Source organism: Bombyx mori, chromosome 2 (genome assembly GCF_030269925.1).
Source record: "Bombyx mori chromosome 2, ASM3026992v2".
Classification (NCBI taxonomy): domain Eukaryota; kingdom Metazoa; phylum Arthropoda; class Insecta; order Lepidoptera; family Bombycidae; genus Bombyx; species Bombyx mori.
The window spans coordinates 7,703,955-7,726,155 of NC_085108.1; the positions used below are offsets into that span (position 1 = coordinate 7,703,955).

Consider the following 22,201-nt stretch of genomic DNA (forward strand, 5'->3'; position numbering starts at 1 on the left):
ATTCAAAATCACGGAGGTCATTTTGAATAAACTTTAGTGTCATAAGAATCTATGTTTTGTTAATTTCATTTTGGTATATGAATGGTTACATAATGAATAAACTTGTTTCAATTATTTTACATTAAACTTGTGACAGAATTTATGACTTGACTAGGTAGTGATGAGAATGATACTTCGGAAAGCTTAAATTTTACTGCGTGTAAATGACTCGCATGTTTGTTTGGCTCTGTTAAATTAATCGAAAATATTGTGTACTTTTATAAATTTTACATCTAACGGTAAGATCGGATGTTGATTTTACAGTCTTTAACCGTTGATTCGACGCTCTGAATCGATTCCTTTATTTTGAAAAACAAATCGATCATATATGTCAAAAAATCGATTTCTCTATTATTCTATGGTAAAGAGGCATTCCTATCCTACACAGCAGAAACGCCATCTTTCTTTCGCATCTGTCAATTCCGTGTACCGTGTGGACGTGTAGGTTTTTCATGTTTTATTGACATATTATCAACATTTCGACGAGTTTTAACCGTGAAATTACTTAAAAACTTTCCATTGCAGACATATAAAATGCAGAACGACGCCGGTGAATTCGTTGACTTGTACTGCCCGAGGAAATGGTAAGCGACAGAGGTTATGTTAAACTTAACCACATTTTTATGAATTCAAAACCACGATTCTGATTTCTAAAAAAGGAATTATGTAGTCATCGTGATCATGTAGAATCCCTAACTAATATTAGTTACCCTAATAACATCTCATATCACATAATATGTAAACTAAGGAACATCCTAAGTCTAACAATCGCAGTGAGCTCCAACTTGGAGCCCCAGTCCAGTCCTTCATATAAATTTAGTATTGTATCGAACGTAATAGGTATGTATACAGTATATATCCAAAATATGGGTTTTATACTAACATTATAAACACGGAATTGAGTTTGTTTATTACATATTTATATACATATTTATATATACTTTACTACCAGACGAGCATAAATTCATAGGCATCAGTGATAAGTGTGCTTTTCGCGTGACAAGATCATTGTAGTTGTTGATAGCCACTTGGCTGTCACCCTGACACTGCTAATATTCTTGACAAATTATAGCCACTGATCTTTTACCGTAATCTTTTAATATTTATAAAAAAAATAAGTACTTAATTCAACAGTTCACTAGGGAATCATCTATATTATTAATACGTGGAGCAAAAACTTTGTATCCCTTTTTACAAAAATTGCGCAGACGGAGGAGTATGAAATTTTCCACACTTACAGAGTATAGAGAAGAAGTGCACAATGCTAATATTTTTTTAAAATAATGCATAAAAGATACATTAAATCAATAAAGAAAACATTACACACACTACCATGTATTTGACACACACACATAATATACTCTTTGTTTATTGTCAAACTTTTGTTATTGCTTAAAGTCTGTAGTCAAATTGAGAATAGGTTAGTATTGTTGATCTTTAATATTACAAGTATTTGTATATAGTGTAGTCTTGGCGAAATCTGTAACAATAGGACCGTAATAATGTTGAAAGTTATAATTTCAATTAATTATAGTCGAATTTCGACTACTGTGGGACCACTAGTATATACAATTGCACAAAAAAAAACAAAACAAAAAAATTTTGCAATAGGAGTAAACCCATGTAATACAAAAACTTTAAACAAGACATTAGAAATAAAAAATCTATTTACACTTAACACGTAATGCAGAAGCTAAATGTCTACTTTAAACTACAGCTCGGCCAGCAACCGCCTCATCCACGCTAAGGACCATGCTTCAGTACAGCTAGTGATTGCTGACGTAGACCCCGCCACAGGTCGTGCTGCTGACACATCTAAAATGTATGTTGTCTGTGGGGCTATCCGAAGGATGGGAGAGTCTGATGATTGCATCGTGAGGTTAACAAAGAAAGATGGTATACTGGCTAAGTGAGTATTTTAATTATTTTTGAAGTGCTTAAAGTTTCAAATGAATGGAATTCTATTTTTCTTTATTATGATTAAGCAAAGACTGATCACTGTGGTTTTATCCAACCACATTGGGGCAATGCAAAGCTGCCATCGCTCCAAACGTGTTTGTCGGATCTCCCACTTTCAGTGCTTTTAGGCCCTTCAAACACTGGTCACTGTCCTCATCAAACTCTGTGGACATTTCTGTAGATAATGTCTTAGCATTAGCCAAGAAAAGGTTTTTTTTTTTCATAAAATTATGTATTTACAAAAGCTTATGTCAATTCCAATTCTGGACCCTCAGTAGGGATTATTCAAAATTCTACAAACAATTATCATCATCAAATGGAATATTCTGCCACTTTGCAGCATTATGTTCCTTTTATATCCAAGTGACCTAATTTACTAGCCCATTTTTTAAAATCACCTTTTTAATACTTATATATTCAATATAAATAATTAAATACAATAATGTGTGCTATGTAGGGATCGTTAACATAAACCTTAAGATGCATTGAATTAATTTGACACTTTTTTTGTTTCAGAAACTATTAACATCTCGTTCGTCAAACAACTATTTTATAAGATAAAATAAAAAACAAAAAATACATCTCTTTGTTTCATTTAATACATTTTACAAATATTATTTCATCACTTTAAATGCTTTAAAAAAATCTTCATTTTATGTAATGATATCTGTAAATACAAGAATAACATTAATGATATGTGTGCCGGTGGTGTGCAATATAGTGCCAACCTCTATTGCAGCTGTCATATAATCAGGCATTCAAATTTATTTAATGGTAGGCAGCGACTTGGCTCTGCCATGAGGGACGGTAACCAGTTAACATCACGTGGGCCGTATGGTCGTCTTCGAAAAAAAAACATTAAAGGGGCCGGGGCGTTCACAAGGGCTCAAATTTTACAGACTGTCAAGATGAATCTTGACCTTTACTCCTCATTTCCTGTATCTGAATTTAGACCCCACTGCAGAAAACGTGTTGCGTCGAGCTATTTATCACTGTTTATAAATCTAAAAAAAACAATCTGCTTTCAATGCCTAAACCATTCAGCTGATGCCTTTGAAACTTGTCTTTGTTATAATATAAGAGAGGTTTTTTTTTTCTCCCTATCTATGCTGATAGCCTTGAGAGGCTATTGCAGCTTCGCCCTAACATGTAGGTGAGCTCACGGGGCTCAAACCGGAGTGTTGCTAACACTGGCCCTACTACTGGCAGTACTTCGTAGAATCTACCACCGGATCGAAAACGCGACCCACTGAGATTTATTGCTTTAGATGGGTGGACGAGCTCACAGCCCACCTGGTGTTAAGTGGTTACTGGAGCCCATAGGCATCTACAACGTAAATGCGCGACCCACCTTGAGATATAAGTTTTAAGGTCTCAAGTATAGTTACAACGGCTGCACCACCCTTCAAACCGAAACGCATTAGTGCTTCACGGCAGAAATAGGCAGGGTGGTGGTACCCATCCGCGCGGACTCACAAGAGGTCGTACCACCAGTAAAAATGTATTAAATATTTTTAAATTTAAATTACATAATTATAATTGAAATTGTTATGTAGCGGTTTCATATGTGTATAATCGGTGACCATATAATGCTAACATCTGGAAAAACAAAAATTATAACCGTGAAATAAATTAATTGAAAATGCTAAACAAGTTAATGTGGTTTTTTTTAATCCATTTATCCTAATAAAAACCGCATGAAATCCGCATAAAAAACGTAATGACGCACGACGGCGTCGTAGACGTCAAATGTCGTAAGCAACTTCAAATTTCTCGGAATTCACATTTCCTCATAACAGTGTATATTTTTACGTAGGTACATGCGAACGATTGGGTTTAGACCTCTCGTTTTGTCTCTTAAAATAAACTCATTTAACAACTATTAGTGTTCTTACAGTCCTACCGCGTAGAGTTTAGTGTAGTCATTATTTGCCCCGTCCTCCACAACCGGCTTTACCACCAGGAGGCGGACGACATATTGTCTTCTTTTTACAGCAGCTCACTTCAATTGTTCTCAACAACAGCCACGCCAACCACCACCACAGATTAAGAGTGGAGGACGCCATCTGTAATAGGTTGTTTCATTTTATCTCACCTCATTTATAACATTGTCATGAATTTGGGTTGACCGTGGACCGGGTTTGACCGAGCCAGATTGTTCCATTAATTTTGAGTTTTTTAATTATTTCTTACATAATTATCGACTGCGGCTTTTGAGTCCGGTCACCGTTCTCGTCGAACCCGTCACTTGCGACGAAGGGCTCGACGAGTAAATTAACCCTCAGACACAGCCCACTGAGTTTCTCGCCGGATCTTCTCAGTGGGTCGCGTTTCCGATCCGGTGGTAGATTCTGCGAAGCACGGCTCTTGCTAGAGCTCGTGTTAGCAACGTCGTCAGGTTTGAGCCCCGTGAGCTCACCTACTAGTTAAGGTTCCGCTGAAATAGCCTCTCAAGGCTATCAGCTTAGGTAGGAAAAAAAAGGGACTGAGTTTTCGGACTGCTATTTTATTATTTAATTTCATTAATATTATGTAATTTTTATTCATTAAATTAAATTATTCTCAATACTAACTTTTTCAATCTTTTTTATTTTATAATTATTAAAAATTTTACATTGTGACATTACTGATTAAATCTATTTATCTCAGAACCAGTTAAGATCCAAATGCTACATTATTCAATTAAGCATTCAGTGTGTGGATCTTATTTGTGATTTTTATTCTTGAAACATTTCGGAAAATGTAAAATCATATAAATTGTAGTAGACAGATATTGCGTTCATATTATAAAGTATTTCAACAATTTCACCGCCAAATTAACGCCTGTCCGAAAGCTGTTCATAGCTTGTCTCCATCATGCTAAATAACTCCATGAGGCGCTTCCACTAACTAATATCAGTTACTGTCAACTGTTACTATACTCACTATTTATTATCTCGTAAATAAATTTTTCGTTTATAATCACCAATATTTCGGCTTGCAACCCCCGGGACAACGCGGAGGCCGACACGACGACTTTTTTTTACAAGCTAGGGCGCTGGCAACTTGTAGTAACAGGCAAAGCAAAATCCACAAACGATTGTTTTTCTTCATGATTAAACGGAAATTTTTGGCAAACTATGATTTTATTGTTCCAGTAAAATTAACTACATTTTGATGGGTTTTTTACCACTTTGAATTTCCATTGTGATTTGACGTTTGGTTTTTGAAAGTGTTTTGTTCCGATGTCATTGTTTTTTTTTCTGCTAGAAGTTTTGTGACAATGAAAGAAGTTTAGATTTAGAATTTTGCAAACGACGTTGTAATTTTCACTCTACATGGGGTGTACTACTTGACTCTGGCAGTTTTTTTTTTTAATTAAGCAGAACGTCTTTCACCCAACTGCTGATAAGTTGTAAACAAAGGTCATACACATCACAACATCGATGCTACTTTTTTTTATTGCTTATGTGGATAGACGAGCTCACAGCCCACCTGGTGTTAAGTGGTTACTGGAGCCCATAGACATCTACGACGTAAATGCGCCACCCACCTTGAGACATAAATTCTAAAGCCTCAAGTATAGTTACAATGGCTGCCCTACCCTTCAAACCGAAACGCATTAATGCTTCACGGCAGAAATAGGCAAGGCGGTGATACCCACCCGCGCGGCCTCACAAGAGGTCCTACCACCAGTATTACGCAAATTATAATTTGGGGGTTTCATTTTTGGAAAGAAGTTCCTTACGGCAGGCTTGGAGGGGATAGGGTTTTGCTGCGCGACCGAACTGAAAAAAATGTGATAGTAAAACCGTAAGAAAAAATCCGTGGAAAAAAGTGCGTGGAATAAAACCGTTAAATGAGACGTGCGCAGGCGCGACAGTCGCATACACAAGCGAGTAGTGTATAATACCTTTCTCTTTCTCCTTCTTTCTTTTCGTTCTCTAATCCCTTCTCTCTCTATTTAGTAATTATTTCTATTTCTATGTAATTTTATGTTGTCAACCAAAAATAAAGAGATATATTTTGTTATTTTAATTGATAAATTGAATTACTATTTATTTTATTTTACGTAATTTATTATTTCCTAAAATACTGAATTTCCTAAATACTTTCCCGTACTTAAATAAAAACTAATCAGCAAAATTTAAGAGAAAAACCAAGAAAACCTACATAAAATTGAGCACCATTTCTTTTTTGCAAATTGTGTCGATTCTACATTAGCCGAAGGAACTTCGTTCCTACCTGGTGTCCCACGACACCACATCTTTAATTTTTATTACACGATGTTATTCCTTCACCGTGGAAATCAATCGTGAACATTTGTTGAGTACGTATTTCATTAGAAAAATTGGTACCCGCCTGCGGGATTCGAACACCGGTACATCGCTCAACACGAATGCACCGGACGTCTTATCCGTTAGGCACAGTTGGGGGTTATCTGTGCCGTTAGGCCACGACGGCTTCAATGTTAGAGCGAACTCAAAATCTCATCATTTTGATTAACTCAGAATCAATTCAATCCACGTGGTACCCAGGCAACACCCGGTTACTTACAACAAGGTTTGACTTATATCAAACAACTAGAATATAGTTTTTTAAGCTCAGTACACAGAAACCACAAAAATAATTTCACAAAACAATTTAATATATCTTTTTTTATGCCAAAACTTAAAAACTTTTACAATGCCCCTCGTTTAGTTGTGTAGAGAAGTATTTCCAGAACGATTTCCAGTATCCTCGGCAGACGGCGCACAGGGATATGCTACGCGAGCTCACATCAGCAGGATTCTCGCAACGAACGCCGCTTCCGGGTACTGTGTGGGTGTATTTCGTTCCAAGACTCTTGGCTTGTGAATATAACTGAAAAATAATAATACAGGTGGTCTGTAAAATCGGTTTACGGACGATACGGATCTCCTTTTTATCATCGCACCTCCCACCATCGGAGCAGAGTTCATCCATATCATCTGGAACAGCTGCTTTCATCAACAGTGCGTTTCCAGAGGTCTTTTTTGCCACGTACCATCCGGCTATGGAATGAGCTCCCCTCCACGGTGTTTCCCGAGCGCTATGACATGTCCTTCTTCAAACGAGGCTTGTGGAGAGTACTTAACAGTAGGCAGCGGCTAGGCTCTGCCCCTGGCATTGCTGAAGTCCATGGGCGACGGTAACCACTCACCATCAGGTGGGCAGTCTGACTACAAGGGCAATATAAAAAAAAGATAGTTTTACGTGACAACGTCAGTAGCAGAACTATTCGAACTGTCAGCTCTGACGTCACGCGAGACGTGAGATAAATGTGTCACAAGCCAACGCTTGGGCCGATCGTGCCTCTCTATCGCTTTTTCCGCGCTCTCGCTTGCACGTTCAGGCTTAGGCGGAACGTGACACTTTTTCGTGCGTGCAGCCGGTATTCATCGATTTATAAGAATGTCAAAACACAAATACTACGCTCGTCATATCAACTAGGTATTAATAATAATAATTGATATTATGTTCTGCCGAGAAATTTATATCTGTCTTTGAACGTTACAAATGATCTGTCAACTTTTTTCTCCTATCTCTCTGTCAAGCGCATCGAATGGTAAGTTTCGTCGAGTTTGGCGGGCGAGCTTCCTAAGCTCAGCCTGAAGAAATACTAAATTAACAAAATTAAATAATTCACAGAACCTCGCCTTCTCGGCAAAATGTTATTTTCGTGTGGTAATACGAATACAACGTAGCCCAATCATAGATGTCATGTTTTTTTTTTTTTTTTTTTTTTTTTTTTTTTTTTTTTTTTTTTTTTTTTTTTTTTTTTTTTTTTTTTTTTTTTTTTTTTTTTTTTTTTATTGCTTAGATGGTTGGACGTGCTCACAGCCCACCTGATGTTAAGTGGTTACTGGAGCCCATAGACATCTACAACATAAATGCGCCACCCACCTTGAGATATAAGTTCTAAGGTCTCAAGTATAGTTACAACGGCTGCCCCACCCTTCAAACCGAAACGCATTACTGCTTCACGGCAGAAATAGTGTTACCCACCCGCGCGGACTCACAAGAGGTCCTACCACCAGTAAAAAAATGTACTGACGAAACTTCAATGGCACAACAGCATGGAGGGTAGAAGTAAGGAGCATCCGCTCAGTGTGTTACAAAGTATCCGCTAAAAGGAAGCCAATTAAGGTGGCGCCGTAGCAGCAAGTGGAAAGGTTTAAAAAACTAGCGCCATAAACGATAAGAGTAGGATATTAAATTAAGAAGGCACTTCCTACGCAATTAGTAATAAAAATAAATAGTGTTACAATGCCATCTATCGCTGAATAGTCGAACGAATATCGAAGGATCTAGTAGCATCTAGAACGCTCGAGAAATACAACACCATCTATTGTCAGATAGCGAAACACAATACTCGAAATGTGTAGAATATTCTCGATAATTCTAGAGATGTGGTATCGGCTATAAAAGCGTTGCAGGGATGGCACGCAGTTAGTCAGTAATCGGACTACTCGAAGCGAAACAGCGAACGGATCACATGAAGCGAAGCGGAAGAAGCGAATTGATAATTTTAAAGTATTTGTGAAGTGTTTTAATTGTTCTAAGTGCTAATACAGTGCTAACTTGTACTTCGGTAGTTTTTTTATTTATCCCGAACCCCAGCGCGTAACAATAGTTAAGATCTTAAATGCTGCATATTTTTTAACTACACAAGGCACGAAGAATATTATATTTTTCAACCCAGCACACTTCGCTCTGTATAAAATTACTATATTCATATCATTTCCACTTCCTACACTAGCGCTATTTCGGTGAGTCGTCCAACAATAACTTACTGTTTACAGGCGGATACTTTTTCAACTTGTCCCCTATACAAGATGGCGCTTCTTGCTTCTACCCTCTATACACGAATGTCTATCTGAATTGACAGATAAATAACTCAATAAATAAATAAATAAATAAATAAATAAGAAATATTTACTAACAATCACGCCACGTTAACTGGTCCCGTGATAAGTTCGTAAAGAACTTGTGTTACAGGTACCGGATAACGGAAATAAATGTAAGTTTTTTATTATACACATACATATATTTAATGTACATCCATAACCCTGGAAAAGACATTTATATTTATCATACAAATATCTTCCCTTGGCGGGATCCTAACGAATAACTAGTCTGTATAGTTTTGTTCACTAACATGCACTGGGTCGTTGAGATCGAAACCGCATCGCGGGTCGCAGTTACCGTTTCTTGATCCAAGAGAACTCTGTCCAGATTTAACCACACTAGAAATTATGAATATTATATTAATGACTATGTTTTTCAACAAAGATATGTACACAATAAAATTACTTTTATATGTACTCCCTTAATTACAGGAGAACACAACATTCATAGAATGTGCTAACACTAATAAAATTAAAGATAAATGTGGACGAGCTCACAGCCCACCTGGTGTTAAGTGATTATTGGAGCCCATAGACATCTACAGCGTACACACACATCAATAAAATGTACCGATGTACAGATTAGATCGGCGAATAAAGAAAGCTTTAGCCGCGAATATAGGAATTGGGTCGCATTTTTTATGCCGCGAACAGTGAAAACGCTATTTAGGAGAACGCCAATAAGGAGCTTTTATTGTATAGCAGAATTTTTTCGAGTAAGGCCATATGGAGAGGTACCACTGTCCTTCCTATTTCTTAACACAAGGTGGGCTGTGAGCTCGTCCACCCACCTAAGAAATAAATAAAAAAAAGAATATAGCAGATTATTATAACCTTTCAATTAATACGTTAGGACTTTCTCCGTTGAATTTGGAAACTTCTTTTGGCGCTATGTCCACAGCGTACGCTTGTGTCATTGAACGCATCACGATGTGTTCCCGCCCGTACGGAGAACACCGCCCGGTTTTATTCAAAATGGTCTGGTTCATTATTTGCGGTTTCTGGAAATACAAACTAATTTCAGAACAAGTAAAGCATATATAACGTAACGTTAGCTATATATACGCCGAATAGTCGATCGAATATCGAAGGATCTAGTAGCGCCTAGGACGCTCGAGAAGTACAACGCCATCTATTGCCAGATAGCGGAAACACGATACTCGAAATGTGTGGAATATTCTCGATAATTCTAGGGATGTGGTATCGGTTATAAAAGCGTTGCAGAGATGGCACGCAGTCAGTCAGTAATCGGAACTACTTGAAGCGAAACAGCGAACGGATCACCTGAAGCGAAGCGGAAGAAGCGAATTGAGAATTTTAAAGTGTTTTAAGTTTTCTAAGTGCTAATACAATGTTAATATCCTGGAAGGTGATAATACCTCCCAACTATGTAACTTGTAAACAGCAAGCTATTGATGGAAGACTCACCGAAATAACGCTAGTGTAGGAAGTGAAAATGGTATGAATATAGCAGTTTTAAGCAGAGTGAATTGTGCTAGTTTATGTTGCGTTATTTTTTGAACCTTTCCTCTTGCTACTGTGGCGCCATCTTAATTGGCTCCCTTTTATCGGACACATTTTAATACACTGAGATGATTCTCCTTACTTCTGCTCTCAATACTCGCAACCTATGAGTAATGTCACGAACCTGCAAGCCTTCAGACCTGTCAACGTCAGTGGTGACCACCTTGTCTGTGAAGTTGACAGGGCAGAGGGGAGGGCGCGCGGGAGGCGAGCGTCCTCTTTGAACGAAGACTCGATTCAACTCGTCCAGTTTGTTCATTATAATTTTGTAGGTCTTGCATTTCTGCGTCTGTAATTGAATGAAGTTCACTTGATTTCTTTAATGTTTAAAGTTGAAAGAGCCTTCGATAGCCTTCGAGAATAGTCCAAACGGATGCGTGATACTACCCTCCACCATCCGCTTTCCAAACAGTTTTAGCTATAAGCGTTTACAATGCCGCGAAACCGAAACGCATTACTGCCTCGTGCTAGAAATAAACAGGGTAGCGGTACTCACAATTGAGTTCACAACACGTCTTAACACCAGTAATTACGCAAATTATAATTTTTTCCGGTTTGATTTTACACGATGTTATTCTTTTACCGTGGAATTCGTTTTCTCTTCTTACCCCTTCTCTCCTTGTCTCCTCTAAAGATCTCAAGACTTGTTTAAATTGGTTGGCAGTAGCCAAGACAAGACCCCTTTAATAATCTATATATTAATACTTGACGCAAAAACTTTGTACCCCTTTTTACGAAAATTGCGCGGACGGAGGAGTTTGAAATTTCCCACACTTATAGACAATAGAGAGAAGGAGTGCAGAATGTTAATATTTTTTTTAATTATGCATAAAAAATCATTAAATGATTAAAGAAAACATACACACTTTACCACGTATTTGGCACAACACATATACACACACACATATACTTTGCGTTTATTTTCAAACTTTTGTTATCGTTGAAAGTCTGTGGTCAAATTGAGAATAAATTAATATTCTTTGTCTTTGATACTATTTATCTATAGTGTAGTTTTGGCGAAATCCGTGATTATATTAAAGAAGTCTATTTGACAATAGAACCATAATAATGTTTATGAATAAAATTTCAATTAATTATAGTCGAATTTCGACTACCGCGGTCCCACTAGTCATAATAATAACCTAAACACTAAATGCCACTCACGCGGTTATGATCCTTCCGCCTCTCATCCCCGGTACTGCGACTGGTCGAAGACAGCTCGCTGCTGTCCGAAGACTCCCTGACGACCGTCCTGTCACACTTTATTTCGGTCGCCTGTCTCTCGGTCAGTTTCTCGCACAGCTGAGTGACGCGCGCCAATTGCTTCTGCTGCTCTAGTAGCGCTTTCTCGCAGACGACCCTGAAGTCACGGATCGAGCTGTCTTCTTTCAACGGCTGCTGCTGCCTCTTCATCAACACGTCCGAGGCGGGATGACGTCTGTCAACACGAGTCTGCAGTCGTAATTCCACAACAAAATATCCCAGTTTTAGACAAAACCCACAACTGCTTCTTCTTATACCGAACCTTACTAGCACCACCCAAAGCACGTCATTACGGATCCTCCTGATCCATTAACGGTGCTTTTAGGCAACACAAGCACCGGTCACCGTTCTCGTCGAGCCCGTCGCTCGACGGGTATAGGGCTCGACGAGCGAACTAACCGCCCACTGAGTTTCTCGCCGGATCTTCTCAGTGGGTCGCGTTTCCGATCCAGTGGTAGATTCTGCGAAGCACCGCTCTTGTTAGGGTCAGTGTTAGCCACACTCCGGTTTGAGCCCCGTGAGCTCACCTACACACGTTAGGGCGAAGCTGAAATATCCTCTCATGGCTATCAGCATAGGTAGGGGAAAAAAAACTAGCAGTAACACTGCTTATTAAAATAGAAATTTGAAACGTGTTTTCAGACGAGGTACTTGGCTATTCCATTTATTTATTTATTAAGTTGCACCAACAAAGTGATCATCGATACAAAACATTGAACAATTGACAAAAGTACATGGCAGATGTCACCTCAATTATAGGTGCAATGAAACGTGTTTTCAGACGAGGTACTTGGCTATTCCATTTATTTATTTATTAAGTTGCACCAACAAAGTGATCATCGATACAAAACATTGAACAATTGACAAAAGTACATGGCAGATGTCACCTCAATTATAGGTGCAATCGACAGTGCATTAATAACAAAAATAATAAAAAAATTATACATCTAAGGTTTGATTACATTTGATTGATAGCTTAAGATTAATTTATATTTAATTGGGAAATGATCCGCGACAGATTTTTCCTGTAAGTTGCGAGACAATTAGAAAAAACCTTCGATCAATAATACTACTATTGATCGAAGGAAAAAACATCTATTTAAACATGAGCTCGAGATAATACCGACATCTTCTCGTTTTTAACATCGCACCGCCCGCCATCGGAGTAGAGTTCATCCATACTACCCGGAGCCACTACGTTCATCCACAGTGCGTTTCCAGAAATCTTTTTTGCCACGTACCATCCGGATATGGAATGAGCTCCCCTCCACGGTGTTACCCGAGCGCTATGACATGTCCTTCTTCAAACGAGGCTTGTGGAGAGTATTAAACGGTAGGCAGCGGCTTGGCTCTGCCCCTGGCATTGCTGACGTCCATGAGCGACGGTAACCACTCACCATCAGGTGGGCCGTATGCTCGTTTGGCTATACGGCAAAAAAAAAAATTAGTTCAAACGTGCTATCAGACAAGTTACTTGGCCATTCCGTCAAATTTATTCTGTACCTGTGTGCTCTGTGTCTTCTCTTGACGTAGCTGCCGTCAGAGAGTCCGGAGTCATGCGAGTACCTCTTGCACTGGGTGCGTGCGGTATGCTCCCTTGAACTGTCACTGCTGGACCGCCTTAGTTCTCTGCTCAGACCGCCGGCGTCCACGATCAGTCGATCGCTAGCAAAAAAATGCAAGGCAGTTTAATAACCTAAAAGTACATATCGACGCTTGAAAGGCAAACGTGACTAAGCGACAATGCGTGAACTTTACAGTAGACTAATTTAAAGTTGAAATACCTGAAAAAAATTCTATTTTAACGAATCTAGCTGTAGTAGAATCTAGCTAGTAGCTGTAGGATTGAAATGATTTTAATAGACCTAGAAATATATATTTTTTGCGCATCGAATATGGTTATTGCCTATCATTTATGTACAAAGCAGTTATTGTCAATTTCAAGCGTCGATATTATTATCCGCAACATGCTTCGTCAGATTATAGAAACAGAGTCGCAAAAGTTATCCAGATTCATAATTAACGACTTCGAACGCGAGGCCCTCCGTCGATTGGTATTGATCTAATAAAAGCACTCATCCCATCACTGGTCAGTTCTGATTGCATGTATTAGCTCTAGAACTACCACAGCTATCCAGGTAACTGAGTAAGGTCTAAGGAACCAAAACTGACTTTACTGGTGGTAGGACCTCTTGTGAGTCCGCGCTGGTGGGTACCACCACCCTGCCTATTTCTGCCGTGAAGCAGTAATGTATTTCGGTTTGAAGGGTGGGGCAGCCGTTTTAACTATACTTGAGACCTTAGAACTTATATCTCAGGGTGGGTGGCGCATTTACGTTGTAGATGTCTATGGGCTCCAGTAACCACTTAACACCAGGTGGGCTGTGAGCTCGCCCACCCATCTAAGCAATAAAAAAAAATATTGATCCATTCGCGGTATCGCCTTAATACGGCTTGTATGTAATATATTGTAATATGGCTTAATACAAAAAATAATAATATGTAGGTATGTTAGATGAGGTAAAAGTTAACATCTAAAATTGTCCTATTATCTCCTGTTACTTTGTTCCACGACATATAATCTGTTTTTGGTCATCTGAAAGTCACAGAAGTATGCGGAAGACTTCGAATTTTCTATAATACGAAATTTGTCAAAAAGACGTGATTTAAATTATGAAAACTAATTACAGTTGATTTTCAATTTGTATAAGCTAATTACGTCTGCATTAACAAATCATAAACCACTTGTATTCTCAAGATCTTATAAGTCGCAAGGTATACGAAGCTTAAAAGGTAACAAGAACATTAGTAGAGCAAACTCTATTACACAGGACTTTTTGGCGGGAACGCGAGGAGTGAGGTTGTGTGATTTGTTTTATTTTGTCTATTTAGTGTTTCTTCAGGTTTAAATGTGTAGTAAGGGTGGTTTATTAACTGTTTAATATCTGTGAAAGTGCACAAATGTGGGAAAACGAAACAAAGCCGCTGGACGTAACTTCTCGGAATCCTCTAAAAAGTCCACTGAAAAAATCTCAGTAAATGTCCACCATTTTACTGAGATGATTCATCCCATACCATATCATCTCATTTAATTACATCCCAGTTGATTATATGTTTCAAATTAATCAACTTCATTTCATTTCATTCCATATTATCATTTTTCATAAAAATAAGAATATAAATTAAAATAAGACATGACTTAAAGGTCTTAGTTACCAGGTCATAAAATCCCTTAAAAAATCTATTGTACACCAACACTAAATGATAATCTTAGTAATAATAATATAATAGAGGGTAATCCAACGATATTAACAAGATGAATTTGCACACACCAGCCTACATCACTCGGTCAGTGGAAAATCTTCGCACAATCGCCGCCCAGCCACACTGCGATTATTTTTTGCCTATTCATTGAATTAAATTGCAATTATTAAAGTACCATTAACAAACATTTCATAAATCATAGATACAGAAATAGTTGCGGTTCCCGAATTAGAATTTGAACGACCCTCAGATGTCGTAAAAAGCGAAAAAGCGAAAAAAGCGGAACCTCTTTTGGCTAACATCTAATGCCAACGATAGCATTCCGAAAGAGGGATGACGTCAGGCTGGCGGTTTTAATAATTATCCCAGGTTTCTAAGCACGATAAAGCCTTGTTCGTACTAGGCGAGTATTTTAATCGAGTATCGAGTAATTTAGTGGCTAAACTATTTGCTACTGCACAGAAATCGTTCGCATTACGGTCCAGTAGAGTACACAAGTGAGTGGTGTTTTGCGAGATGAACAGGCTGCAACGCAATAGAGTGAATAAACTGATTAAGCTAATCGTAATGGCTATTTTAGAAGAGGTGAATGAGGAAATTTCTGTAATTAAGAAAAATAAGTTACGGGTACGAAAATGGATCGATAGAAGAGATAAACTAAGACCTACTAAATGTCTTCTGAAGGAATTAGCATTGGAAGAGATCCCAAAGAATACTTCGATAGTTTGAGAATGTCCGAAAGTTGTGTGAATTTTCTGATAATACACTCTCAAATTCAGCGCAAAGATATCCATTTGAGAAGTGCCACTAATGAACTCGACTAATCAACAGGTTCGGACTTGTTTAGTCAGTGAGCCAGTGAGCTAGGACGCGTGGTGGGAGGCGCTACTCGCCCGAAAAAATAGAACAAAATGGATTGACTTGACTACATTATTTACTAACCTACTCGACTAAATTTTTGGTGTTCAGACACATTTAGCTACTAAATTACTCGGTACTCGACTAAAATACTCGCCTAGTCCGAACAAAGCTTAAGACATCTTGCGTCGACCTCACGAAATGTGTGATAAGGACAACAAGAAGATTCAGAGTAACTGACCTTTCTTGTGCGTCAGACACATCATCTGCAGGTCGGACCCCGGCTCGCATGTACCTGTCTAGGTCTATGATGTTGGGCTGCGCCCCTCCACGCCATGAGCCCGACGATGCCATTACTTATGGATAGCTAAAGCGAAACAATAGATTTTTTTATTGCTTAGATGGGTGGACGAGCTCACAGCCCAATTGGTGTTAAGCGGTTACTGGAGCCCATAGACATCTACAACGCCACCCACCTTGAGATATAAGTTCTAAGGTCTCAAGTATAGTTACAGCGGCTGCCCCACCCTTCAAACCTAAACGCATTACTGCTCCACGGCAGAAATAGGCGGGGTAATGGTACCTACACGTGCGGACTCACAAGAGGTCCTACCACCAGTAGCTTAAGACTTTCCGCTGGCTACAGTTCGAGCATTCACGGGAACAGCCCTTAATCAGTACCTACAGACTATGTCTATAGCAGCGTTTCCCAGAGTGAGCGATAACGCCCCCTTGTGGGCGATGCAGACGTAAAGGGGGGAGGTAAGAGACCCAGAGAAAAAATGGGGCGTTGTGTAGAGGATTGGGAGGCGATTTGCAATTTCATCTAGATGGACTCTTAGACACCGACTGAACCCTCGCTATAGTGGTTTTTAGGTAGGTGAAAAAATAGGTGCGCTAAAAATTAATTTATTCTTAAAGTGGGCTGTACACAAAATAAGTTGGGGAAAACTTGGTCTATAGCATAGGACTAGAAGCTAAATGCAAAACTAGAGTATCTGTTTATGTAAGAAAAATGCTATAGATTAATATAGGGCATATATGTAGAATTTATATAGGATTGGGTGAGGCATATGTCCAGCAGTGGACGACTAGGCTGATGATAATGATATTTATGTAAAACTGTCTATAGTAGACGGTGCAAATATCTCGGCTAGATATCTCACTTACCTAAATAAATAAGGAGGGCTTTCCTCCCGTGTTGGTCGGTGAGTTTCATTCCGCTAAATGACACAAGACAGAACTGACAGCGATTATATAAACACCTGTCATAATAGAGCTTATAGAGACTAGACTTTTTTATTTATTTTGCGGGTTCGATCTTTAGTCCAAATCGTTGTTCTTTTTTTTTACTTTACATTTTTGAAACTAGTTAAATAAACCTGAGTCGTGGAGAGGCTCATGGTGACGAGTAAAAGGGCGGGAGTAAGAAAATGTGGAGTGATCAAGCGTCTGAGGACCTGGATACAAGAATGAGCTACAGATCAAACGAAAATATCTCAGGCGAGCGCGTCAATTTATTGAAGTGAAACTTCTTTATCGGCGTTGGAAAAAAATTTACCGTCACATTTTTCGGTTACGCGTCACATTTTTCCGTTACGCGCCATCTTTTTTGTATTCATGTCTATGATAATAAAATCCTTTTGTTTAAACTTTATCTAATTTAACTTTTTTGTATTCATGTCTATGATAATAAAATCCTTTTGTTTAAACTTTATCTAATTTAACTTTATTTAACCAATTTCTAGAAAGTTGCATGTAGATCATTTTTCGAAAAATAAGGCCATAAAGAAGTTTCACTTCTTACGTGTGTACACTAGTACACGCACACATTTTTTATTTATTTATGTACACACCAAAAGAAGACAGTATAGAGTAATAGGAAAATTATGTACAAAGGCACTGCTGTTATGAGAATAATAATTAAAAGTGATGAGTGTGTGTAGAACAGCTAAAATAACAAATACAACATGAGAATTATAGTAATGCACATACACATAGCAAATATTGTTAAACTTGAATACAAAATATTATAAGTAACACAGTATATACGAAGCGTATAGAACAATGATCATTCGGTTGTTGAGAGATGGAATTGTTTGACCTTGTATTTAAAATCAGAATGTTCATTGAATCATGATATGAATGAAATGTTGTTGAATCAATGTTAGGTAAAAAATGTATTTATATTGGCAACACTGCCGGTCTGTGCATCCGCTATTAAACAAGTCACACTGAGCTCTTGTCTTTATACTCTAAAACATATCTATACGCTACAACGCGGCCATCCCACGACTTCATATGGTGTCAGAAGTGGGATTCGGACCCACACCCACAAAAGTGGGCTCCATCCTCAGCAATGGGCGATTGATTGGAAGAGAGAGATATGATGCGTTCGTCCACAGTGCGTTTCCAGAGATCTTTTTTGCCACGTACCATTCGGCTTTGGAATGAGCTCCCCTCCACGGCGTTTCCCGAGCGCTATGACATGCCCTTCGTCAAACGAGGCTTGTGGAGATTATTAAGCGGTAGGCAGCGGCTTGGCTCTGTCCATGGCATTACTGAAGTCCATGAGCTACAGTAACCACTCACCATCAGGTGGGCCGTATGCTCGTCTGCGTACAAGGTCAATAAAAAAAAATCCAGTTGTTATCATGTCATATTCAAACTTCGTAGGAGTGTATTTCCACTTACTCGGGATGTTGCGTGCAGGGGTTCTCGTCCCCGCATTGCTGACATCCATGAGCAACGATAACTTCTTACCATCAGATGGGCCGTATGCTCGTCTGCCTACGAAGACAATAAATAACAATAAAAAGAGGAGGAAATTGGCCCGGAAACCACAATATAGTCATTTATTTCGCTACGACAACAAACGGATGACTATCCAAATAGCCACTGAAAACTTCAGACCGCGCTGACACCCAAAACATCAATCATCAAGAAATAAAACGAAAATGAAGTAATCTATATATTAATACGTGAAGCAAAAACTTTGTATCCCTTTTTACGAAAATTGCGCGGACGGAGGAGTATGAAATTTTCCACACTTATAGAGATTATAGAGAAGAAGTGCACAATGCTAATATTTTTTTTAAATAATGCATAAAAGATACATTAAATCAATAAAGAAAACATTACACACACTACATACCATGTATTTGACGCACACACGCATGCATACTATTTATTGTCAAACTTTTGTTCTTGACGTCTGTTTTCAAATTGAGAATACATTATATATTGTTTGTCTTTGTTAATATTTTTATAGTGTAGTCTTGGTGAAATTTGTGATTATAGAAGTATAAAATACAATCATAATAGTGTACAAACTTACAATTCAACAATTATAGTCGAATTTCGACTACTGCGGGACCTCTAGTTTATTTTATTTGGCTATCATCATCTTATACAGAAAAAAATAATCTTGTATACCTACTTTTTGTAAGTACATAATCATTAATGTTATTAAAAAGGTTAATTTAGTGCAATGAATATCCTGATTTTACACGTATGAGTCCAGTGTCTGAATAAAAGTTATCTCAAATCAATTATTTAATCAGTGTATTATCTATGGGAATAATTTTATAAATTTAATTTATCAAAAATGGGCAGATATTATGTATTTAATTTATTATTATTATTTAATTGCTGCCACACTGATTTTCATTATTATCGCGGTTATAGCGGTAATTCCGGCCGGGCCTCTGGAATCATTGGAATCGCACGGACAGCCGCCCAGAACGTTGCCACAAACATTAAGACCTGAAAAATATTTATATTAACATCTTGATCATGGACGCGATGCAAACGCAATTATTCCCAAGTCCCAACCAACGCCAACAAAGCTACTTTAGTATTAACAACACTATTTGCATAACATCTAACTGGTGGTAGCACCTCTTGGGAGTCCGCACGAGTAGGTACCACCACCCCGCCTCTTTTCGCCGTGAAGCAGTAATGCGTTTCGGTTCGAAGGGTGGGGTAGCCGTTGTAACTATACTGAGACCGTAGAACTTATATCTCGAGGTGGGTGGCGCATTTACCATTTCAGGGTACAATCACCCGGTCAGTTAAGTAGAGGTGCTGATGCTGGGGTGGTGGACCCGAGTCGACCCTCGCAAGTACCACCTCGGATAACAACGAAGGAAATAACTAAAATTATAATGAATATGACTAAGGGTAAGTCTCCCGGTCATGACCACCTCAGCATTGAGCACTTTCAACACGCCGGTCCGCATTTACCTAGATTGCTAGCGCTCTTATATACCTTCTGTATCAGACATTCGTATCTGCCCGGGGCGTTAATGAGAACGGTCGTTGTCCCGATTTTAAAAAATAAAACAGGCGACGTATCGGATCGTAACAACTATCGGCCGATCTCCCTGGCAACCATAACTGCTAAGGTACTCGATGCAGTGCTCGAGCGGCAGGTGAGTGATCATCTTAAATTAAGTGATGCTCAGTTCGGTTTTAGACCGATGTTATCTACCGAGTGTGCAATCCTGTCGCTAAAGCATGTGGTGCGATACTACACGGAGAAGAATACGCCTGTTTATGCAGTGTTTCTCGATCTTTCGAAGGCTTTCGACCTAGTCAGGTACGACTTGTTGTGGGGTAAGTTGAGGCAGACGGGCGTACCGGGACCTTACGTGGACTTGTTCTCCCATTGGTACGAGTATCAGACCAATCAGGTAAGATGGTCAAACACACTTTCGGAGGAGTACAGGTTGGAATGCGGGGTGAGGCAGGGGGGCTTAACCTCACCGGCGCTTTTCAACCTGTATATTAATGAGTTGATCGAGGCACTCGGTGAGGCACGTGTCGGCTGCTCGATTGATGGTCACTGTGTGAACAGCATCAGTTACGCTGACGACATGGTGCTGTTGAGCCCATCGATCGGTGCTCTCCGGCGGTTGTTGTCCATCTGTGAGAGGTACGCGGAATCTCACGGGCTCCGCTATAATGTTAAAAAAAGTGAACTGCTCGTCTTTAAGGCAGCAAAGACAAAACCGAGTTATGTGCCACCAGTGACGCTCGGAGGTACTCCACTGAAGAGGGTTACTGAGTTCAAATACCTTGGCCATATTGTAACTGAGCACCTTAAAGATGATGCAGATATTGAAAGGGAACGGAGAGCGTTGGCTGTCCGCTGCAGTATGCTGGCCCGCAGGTTCTACCGTTGTACCGCACAGGTTAAGGTAACCTTGTTCAAGGCGTTTTGCCAGTCCTTATATACCTGTACCCTGTGGGTTCGATATGCGCGGCGGGCATACAATGCTCTCCGAGTGCAATATAATAATGCTTTCAGGATGTTGTTGGGGCTCCCGCGGTACTGTAGCGCATCAGGTATGTTTGCGGATGCTCACGTGGATGATTTTTCATCAATCATCCGCAAACGAACGGCCTCACTGATGCGTGGGGTTCGTGCGAGTACTAATAATATCCTGATAGTTATAGGTAATAAACCCGAATGTGCTGTTTTGAGACACTGGGTTCATATACATACCCATATACCAGGTGCCTCAAAGCAGCGCAGATTTATGAATTAAATGTTTAAATGTATTAATTGCTAATTTTAATTTTAATTTTACTAACATAGTTCTAAGTATTATTCAACTTACAACATATGGACTTAAGAGGGTCTGAATTAAATGAATTTTATTTTATTTATTTATTTATTTACGTTGTAGATGTCGATGGGCTCCAGTAACCACTTAACACCAGGTGGGCTGTGAGCTCGTCCACCCATCAAAGCAATAAAAAAAATTAAAAAAATGTTAATTTTAAAGGCCCAGCGAAGCGGGCTAGTACGGCTAATGAATTCTAAAAATCTCCGCTTTGCATTAGATATATTACCCGTCTTTAGTAAAACCTCTATATTTATATGTACCTATTTCCTCAACATATAAACACACCGGATCTCACTGTTTTATTGTACGTATTAATTACAAGAAAACAAATAGAAAATAATCAATAAAATAGTTTGTACGTACCAAAAATACCCTCATTTTTCTTTAGTCTTCAAACAATAATAATACATTAATGAAAATCAAAATGATCTTTATATACAAACAGTTGGCAGAATACTGTTGTTCAGAAATCTATTATTTATAATACCAATCCAAATATGATAATAACAGTGACATGAATGTTGTATAGTGCCAGGTTGTATTTATTGCGCTGTAACAATAGATTGGCGCGACAATGACCACAATTCATTATGATACTAAAACAAATAAGGTTTTAAAACCAGAATATAAAGAAAAGAACTTTGTTAATCGATGTTTTACAATTTATTAATAATTATTAAACTCCTTTAATTAATTAATAATTATTAATCCCCAATTTATTAATAATTATTAATATTAGTAATCTCCTCATCC

At 38.7% G+C, this 22,201-nt stretch overlaps 2 protein-coding genes and 1 long non-coding RNA gene across 4 annotated transcripts; 1 reads left to right on the plus strand and 2 right to left on the minus strand.

The window, feature by feature from the left end:
• Window positions 1-564: 564 nt before the first annotated feature.
• On the plus strand, window positions 565-2,579 carry RpS21 (ribosomal protein S21; the record flags this gene model as incomplete). Its single annotated transcript, NM_001043742.1, is given in 3 exon segments — window positions 565-623; window positions 1,757-1,948; window positions 2,515-2,579. Coding segments are annotated over 3 exon segments (252 nt in total). The 3' UTR covers window positions 2,525-2,579.
• LOC105841716 (uncharacterized) lies at window positions 2,576-5,250 on the minus strand. 2 transcript variants are annotated; one of them, XR_001139692.2, is made up of 3 exons: window positions 4,924-5,250; window positions 3,902-4,064; window positions 2,576-2,665 (listed from the first exon to the last, which is right to left on the minus strand). It is a non-coding gene; the product is annotated as an uncharacterized LOC105841716 (long non-coding RNA). The 2 variants fall into 2 exon arrangements; XR_002430589.2 differs by having other exon boundaries at window positions 3,894-4,064; window positions 4,924-5,231.
• Window positions 5,251-6,604: 1,354 nt separating this feature from the next.
• LOC101736617 (uncharacterized) lies at window positions 6,605-17,118 on the minus strand. The gene is made up of 8 exons (XM_038017387.2): window positions 16,986-17,118; window positions 16,057-16,182; window positions 13,197-13,358; window positions 11,595-11,868; window positions 10,555-10,719; window positions 9,741-9,907; window positions 9,158-9,245; window positions 6,605-6,840 (listed from the first exon to the last, which is right to left on the minus strand). The coding sequence occupies exons 2-8, from the start codon at window positions 16,167-16,169 to the stop codon at window positions 6,649-6,651; spliced, it is 1,161 nt and encodes a 386-aa protein (XP_037873315.1). The 5' UTR covers window positions 16,170-16,182; window positions 16,986-17,118; the 3' UTR covers window positions 6,605-6,648.
• Between the last annotated feature and the right edge of the window lie 5,083 nt (window positions 17,119-22,201).